The sequence below is a fragment of the Etheostoma cragini genome, chromosome 4 (genome assembly GCF_013103735.1).
Source record: "Etheostoma cragini isolate CJK2018 chromosome 4, CSU_Ecrag_1.0, whole genome shotgun sequence".
Classification (NCBI taxonomy): domain Eukaryota; kingdom Metazoa; phylum Chordata; class Actinopteri; order Perciformes; family Percidae; genus Etheostoma; species Etheostoma cragini.
Window position 1 is genome coordinate 10,163,473 of NC_048410.1, and position 7,592 is coordinate 10,171,064.

General features: G+C 39.8%; 1 protein-coding gene across 7 annotated transcripts in view; it reads left to right on the top strand.

Annotated features, from left to right (window-relative positions):
- The window catches only part of eif4ba (eukaryotic translation initiation factor 4Ba), a 16,533-nt gene that overhangs the window by 2,663 nt on the left and 6,278 nt on the right, over window positions 1-7,592 (top strand). For 5 of the 7 annotated variants that reach the window (XM_034869732.1, XM_034869736.1, XM_034869738.1 and 2 more), the window contains exons 3-8: window positions 3,913-4,118; window positions 4,588-4,704; window positions 5,017-5,071; window positions 5,227-5,373; window positions 5,650-5,781; window positions 5,985-6,158. In XM_034869732.1, coding sequence (XP_034725623.1) covers window positions 3,913-4,118; window positions 4,588-4,704; window positions 5,017-5,071; window positions 5,227-5,373; window positions 5,650-5,781; window positions 5,985-6,158 — 831 coding nt within the window. The remainder of the gene's footprint in view (window positions 1-3,912; window positions 4,119-4,587; window positions 4,705-5,016; window positions 5,072-5,226; window positions 5,374-5,649; window positions 5,782-5,984; window positions 6,159-7,592) is intronic. The other 2 variants (XM_034869734.1, XM_034869735.1) reach the window with 1 other exon arrangement.

The following is a 7,592-nucleotide window of genomic DNA, read 5'->3' on the forward strand; positions in this document are numbered from 1 at the left end:
GTTCGTGTACTCAAGCTGAAACGAACTTGGGTTCTGCAGCAGGACAATGATCCTAAACACACCAGCAAGTCCCCCACCGAATGGCTGAAGAAAAACAAAATGATGACTTTGGAGTGGCCTAGCCAAAGTCCTGACCTGAATCCTATTGAGATGTTGTGGTATGACCTTAAAAAGGCCGTTCATGCTCGAAAACCCTCTAATGTAACTGAATTAGGACAATTCTGCAAAGATGAGTGGGCCAAAATTCCGCCAGGACGCTGTAAAAGCCTCATTGCACGTTATCGCAAACGCTTGGTTGCAGTTGTTGCTGCTAAGGGTGGCCCAACCAGTTATTAGGTTTAGGGGGCAATCACTTTTTCACACAGGGCCATGATGGTTAGGATTTTTTTTCACCTTTTTAATAATAAACACCTTCATTTACAAATTGCATTTTGTGTTTACTTGTGTTGTCCTTGACTATTGTTTAAATTGGTTTGATGTTCGAAACACTTAAGTGTGACAAACATGCAAAGGAACAGGAAATGAGGAAGGGGGCAAACACTTTTTCACACCACTGTACCTTGTGTCAGTCTTACATTTTTCCATCTAACATTAAGATCAATTTTATCACTCTATTGCTCATGTTGTCTCGTATTTGAGTGGGGAGAAATGGAAAGTTTGACGCATGCATTCACTAAACATAAAATGAGCAACTGTGTTCTTTGGTGTAAATGTGTTACGGCAGACTGTTACTGGTCTTTTCTTCCCAGGTCTTATTAAGTTATAGAGCAGTAAAAAACAATGCATTGGAAATTGTGATCTATATATACAATTTCTTTCCTCATTTTCCAAATATCACAAAATGGATTGTCTGCTGACATAAGTGATACTCAAATTTTTCTGTTTCCTAAGCCCTTACATTTCTAAGATAGCTGTCTGTAACCATGAAACATACATTGTTAAATGAATAAAGTAATTAAATTCCTTTTTAGATCATAACATAACTCAATAACATTTTTGCAATGTGAAACTTCAATCTTTAGTTTTCTTTCAGATTTAATAAAGACATCGGACTTGTTAATTTAGCACTTCCCTGTTTTGAAAGGAAGCCCTAACTATCTTGTACAAATTTGGGATGGCCGTTTTGAATTCTAAATGGTGGTTGGGTAGAGTGGATTGAGGTACACTTTTCCCAATTGCCAATGGGTTTGGAGGTTGGAGGTTGAATAAAAATCGTTTTATTTTTCAGCTCCTATTACGTGAGCCCTGTCTCTGTGTGTAACGTATAGTTTTTCCTGCCTGCCTCTGCCACGTGTAATTTCAGACAGCCAATCACAAACATTAATAGATCTGGTTAAAAGCGTGCCGCATGCTTATTGGCTCACTGACGCTGATAAGATTTACTTTTTAGGCATTGGATTTGGGTATTGAATGACGAAGCATATTTTGATACTTACTTGTTCAGTTTAGCCTGCCTGTCAGACCGGCTATGGGATCGCCTATTGGCAATCTTGAGTAACCACAATTGTACTATTTGAAAATAAAAGCTATCCCACAACCTTAGCTTAAGGCCTTGGATGTTACATTAATCACAAAACAACCATATTATCAACCGCATGATAGGGTTGGCACAAAAAAATTCATAGATTTTTCTGTTAGCTATGAATTATTGCTCATAGATGGAGCTTCTTATGCGCCCTTGCCCATATCCCTTTTGTGACTTGTATTAGAGCTTGACCGTAACCATATTTTTTTTTTTAGAAATATTGATGTATTATCAAAGGAGATATGGGCTGAGACGTTACTTTTAATCAATCAATCAATCAAATCAATCAAAATGTATTTATATAGCACTTTATAACTACCAGCAGGTATCCAAAGGGCTTAACAAAATAAGTAAAATCACAACATACAACAGAAAGAGTAAACATAGAAAACAGTAAAATCAGAAAAGGTTGCAAAGAAACAAAAGAATGAAATTGTCACACCACTGCTACGTATTAAAAGCCAGACTGAACAGAAATGTTTTGACCTAAAAAGAGTGACATCTGTAACAGTACGTATATCAGGGGGTAAATTGTTCCACAGTCTCAGGGCAGCAACTGCAAAATCATCAATATAGTTTGATGTTGCGTTGCATAACCCATTTCTTCCATAAAGCCAAGCCTGTGTTTGCATCTCTCCTCTCACACTCTCGGGGCAACTCTGCCCCCACTTGCTCACTGGCTCTTTTGTAACTTGGAGGGAGGCACAGCTCCACATTTGACTACTTTTTAAAATAATTGCACTGTTGTACATTTTGTCAAGCAGTAAAGAAACACCTGTATTTATAACAGCGTTTTTTGCTGGAAATGTTTTGTTGTGGCAGCCACCCTGGACACCAAAAACAGTAGTTACTGGACATAACCTTAACATCAGCTATATAGAGGGTTTTCCGCGGGGTATTAAGTCTCTAAAAGTCTAAAATTTAAAAATCAACATTTTAGGCCTTACAAAGTCTTAAAGTTGCTGAAGTACAGGGCTTAAAGTATTCTGGCACCATGCCGGGTCTCTGGCGTGCGGCCGTGAGAAAAATAAATAAATACATTGGGAACTTGCAATGGTTTCATAGTTAATTGATTTCACCTACCAATCATATGAGAGGAACACAACTCTAATTAAAGCAGAGCTCAAAGTACTTTGGTCTCGTGCCAGATTTCTGGGTTATGGCTATTTTAGAAAAAACGATGAAAAAGTCCACATGGAATTTGTTTTTGATGCGCTAGGTTTAACCAACCATCAAACTTCCACCTACCAATGAGAAAAATTCTAGCCAATCAGATGCAAAGTAGGGCGGGTCCTTGCAAAAAAAGGTGTGTGTGGTCTTCGGGGTAACACGGCTAAAAAAAAATGTAGATACAGCTTTAGTTGAGAAAGGAATTAAACACAAATGACGCTGGGCATGAATAGAGGACAAGGGTGGAGACGGGAAGCTGTTTAGCACTTGGTGAGCACCCGGCTGCATCGGGTGTTTAAGGGAGATATTCACTGTACGGCAGGAGCGGGCAAAAAGCGCTTGCTAATCACAAAGCTTCGTTCCGTGCACTCTGTCCTACGAGTAAGTTACTAGCATTGACGGCTACTGCTGCGACAGCCCCTACGCTGACCGACCGTCTTTGTGTTAACAACAATACGTGTGTGCACGTTCATAGCGGAACACGATTTGTCGTCAACGGTGGCCACTGTGTAAAATGTATCTAAAGCCCAAGCTGCCTTGACAAAGCTGTCTGTTTGGAATCAGCATGGCCGTTATTTAAACATAACGGCATTGTCCAAGAGTTTAGACATCTAGCTATGAAACGCAAAACAAACCAACGTTTTTAATAAATGTACATAAATCAACTAATGTCAACTAATTTCTCTTTTTTTATAATGACCTGGCCAAAGTAACAACAAAACATCTAGAAATATTTGTTTTTGCAATGATTCATTGTAGGATTATGATATTGTTGATATATATATATATATATATATATATATATATATATATATATATATATGAAAATCTATCTGAAAATCAGTTGCAGCTGTCGCACACACCTACAACACCCCCGTACGGCCGGGGTTTTGGGTTAGCATCAGACCTAATACTGATAATTTGCTCCCTCACTATCTACCCCACAGTACAGTAACAGTATTATACACTAGTCCCAGCGGAACTTAAAGGGCGTGTGACAATGAAGATTTAAATTTTACGGTAACTATTTGCCACACAATGCCTCAATTTGAATGGAAGATGGCATATGTTCTAGTTTTCATTGAATGTATTTGAACGTAATGTGACTAATGCTTTTTTTTTATTATTCTTCCAGTAAAGGAAATAATCAATGTTGTAAACTAACTGAAGGGAAGTTTTAGGTATTTGTTTAACATTATGTCTTTTCATCCCTCCAGTCTCGACATCATGGCACACAGAGGAGGATTCGTTCCGGGCACCGGCCATTGACCGGTCCATTCTGCCCACAGCACCCCGCTCAGCTCGTGAACCCAATGTCGACCGCTCCCGACTGCCCCGCAGCCCACCTTACACGGCTTTCCTGGGCAACCTTCCCTATGATGTCACGGAAGACTCAATCAAAGACTTCTTCCGCGGCTTGGCAGTATGTGTAGCAAGCACATCCACATGCAGTATAGGGCATAGAACACATAGCACTCAATGGTTACAGCTACTGCATGGAAACACAAACTTCAAAACTCAAGTTAAAGGCTCAGTTGCATACATGCATTTTCTTCTAAATTTAAGTCCTAACGCCTGCCTCTGGCTTTTCAAGTCAAAGAGTGGGACTTAAAATGGTCACAACCTTACAGGTCAACAAATATTAGTAAAATAACCTTGCTGATTTGTCACTAAAGTCCTCACCTGCGCATTTTTTTATTTTAGGTTAGTGCAGAAATTAATGACTAACATTCTGTTCTGGCATTTCCTCCATTTTAAAGCACCCATCCATTTTTTTCCACTTGCGTACTGCGCCTTGTTTCTCATCTTGTACTGGTGAACTGTACAAGGCTGGGCCCAAATCAGTGCATTCTCTGTTGGATATATAATTCTGTCATTCTCTTTGTCATCAGATCAGTGCAGTGCGTCTGCCTCGAGAGCCCAGTAACCCAGAGAGGCTAAAGGGCTTTGGCTATGCTGAATTTGATGATGTGGACTCCCTCCTGAGGGCCCTGAGTCTCAACGAGGAGGTGAGACGATGTAACAAGCAATTGGTTTTATATCTCTGCTTTTTTATTTTAACCACTGGATCTGAACTTACATGAGTGTTAGGGCTGTGCAATCAGTTATTTTTTTCCATAATCGAGCAGCCCTAATGAGCGTACAATAAGGTCAGCTTTCCCCATAGTTGTTTTGCACAATCAAATATTGGGTTACGATTTATTTATTGGCAAATAATTTACAAAGATCTATAGTTGTACTATGAATGACAGTTTCCTTCTGTCATCAAAGTGTATTTTGAAGAATGACTATTTGTCCCCTCTTTCTGTTCATGTCAACAGAACCTGGGAAACCGAAGGATCCGTGTGGATATTGCAGACCAGTCTAATGATAAAGGTACATTACTAACTTTTCTTTGCCTTGAGTTCTTCTGGCCAGTTTGACTATTTTGTATTGATAGAGTAAATGGGAATCTGTCCCTCAACATTTCTATTTTCTCTAAATAAATGTAAAATCACCTTTTTTCTTTTCTTTTTTTCTTCACACCTCAGAAAGAGACAATGGTTCTATGGGAGGCCGTGACAGAGGTGGACGGATGTCAGACATGGGTCCTGACAAGACAGACAGTGACTGGAGGGCTCGGCCCAGTTCAGATGCCGACGATGGACCTCCCAAGAGAGAGGAGGCTTTTGGAGAGAGTGAGTTAGAATTGGCTTTTTTTGTTTTTTTGGCATCTATACTTATGTCACACTTTCTTCCCAGTATTTGTGTTGGCAGCAGACAGAAGGGACCTGTTTCTTAGTATCACTGGTGTCAATCCCATCCTAACTAGCATTTAAAACTGATACTATTATAGTTTCATGTCCCCAAAAAAGAATGCATTTCTTTCTTCCTTCCAACCTCTATTTGATGGACCAACAGCTCATTAGCATAGGAATTCCATGAGTGAACTTATTCCGTTACAATTCTTGCAGGATCACGGGACCGCTATGAGCCGGATCGTTTTAGAGATGGGCCACGGCGGGACAATGACCGCTATGATGGAGGAAGAGACCGCTTCCGGGATCGCTATGATGACAGGGATCGTAGAGACTTCGATAGAGGAGGTGTGTCATTGTTCCTGTTCTTAAGATCTACCTGGATGTATCAGCAGCTCTTTGGCTTCATGCTCATAACATCTTAATCAAGTCATTGACTTACATCACTACCTGATTGCTCTGCTGCCACCTTTTGAATAGACTCATATACACTTATTTATGATCTTCCATTTTCAACTCTTAACCTTTTTTCTCTCATGTCATCCTTCTAGGTTTTGACTCTCGTGGTGGTGGGGGAAGTCGTCGTGCTTTTGGCAGTGGCTTCCGTCGTGACTATGATGACAGTCGAGGTAGCAGCGATCGTTATGGGGAACGGGATCGTTATGGCGAACGCGAGGACCGGTACGAAAGACGTACGGACGACAAGCGTGAGGAGCGAGGTGAGAGTGAGTATGAATATACAAATACTACTTTTCATCAGCATTAATTAATATAGGGGACGTATCATAAAAACTTTTTTAGTGCTTGTGCACATCAATTTGGTGTTTTGGGGTGCCTACCATACCACAAACTGTTAAATGATAAGACAACCCGTCAATTTTTTGTGGGCTGTCTAGATAAGAAAACATGGGATTCAGCCATTTAGGATTGGCTCCCTTAGTCACATACAGGCTCATTAGAAATAAGCTCCCACATCCGAGTATCTCCACCCACAGCTTGACTTCTACCTTTTGTAAAGGTGTGCCAAATGTTTCTGTCAAGCCAATGGGAGCAGACTGGGCTAGTTTGGGTTTGGATCTTAAAGAGACAGGTGCTAAAACAGAGGGTTTCAGACAGTGGTATATTCAAATAGACAGTATGAGAAAAAGACTGATTTGTTCTAGTTTCTGTTCTAGTTTGTTCTAGTAGAAACTCAAAATATTTAAAAACAGGGCTCCAGACTAAAGTTTTTTTGTTTTGTTTTTTTCTCTACTAGGAGCACTGTTGCCCCCAACTAACAACTTGTAGGGGCACAGGCAGAAATTGTAGGGGCACACAATTGCCCATTTTAACTGTATAACTTGTAAATGCTTTGGTAATAAAAACCTATAAGCTGCTATCTTATTTTAGTTTAGTCACCTTTTAATTGAATGATGATTAACAAATGCACATTCAGAAATGGAATTAAAGTATTATTCCTATTAATGTACTTTATTACCGCCTCTGCTCATACAGGCTCTCCCTTCCTCCTGTCTTTTTTGTTGTTGTAAATAACAAACATTTAAGTTAATAAAACTTCCAAGGAAAAAAGAGGATTTAACACCCAGTGTGTGAAATATTAAGTAATGAGGGAGCCAGAGATAGAAAAGCAACAACACTCACACAAGCACTATTGTTTTTTTTTTTACGAGGTAAATAGGTGTAGCAAATGTCGGAGCTGACATTAGCATTGATGTAAAAATGCAAATCCATCTGTGAATGCATGGGCAATTAAGTGATATCCCGCAGTTTTGGTGTTGAAGAAAAAATCTGTCCTTTTTGTGTGAGACCAACACAGAATACAACACTGCAGAGGTCTTCGAACACAACTCTGCCATCCGGAAGTGCATACAAGCCGGTTTGAGACCATAAACAAAGTGGGATAAAGAGAGGAGGGCGAATGTTAGGCTAAGTCCTTATCTGCTATTACTAGGCAGCTTTTTCCTTGCCAATGTGTGGTCTCCAGTAAATAAAATGGATGATCTTTGGCTGCAAAGCACCACTTGTAAATATATTATGGACTGCAACATTATGATTTTCACGGAAACATGTTAACAACAGCGCTGTACGTACAGTGGGTACGGAAAGTATTCAGACCCCTTTAAATTTTTCACTCTTTGTTTCATTGCAGCCATTTTCCA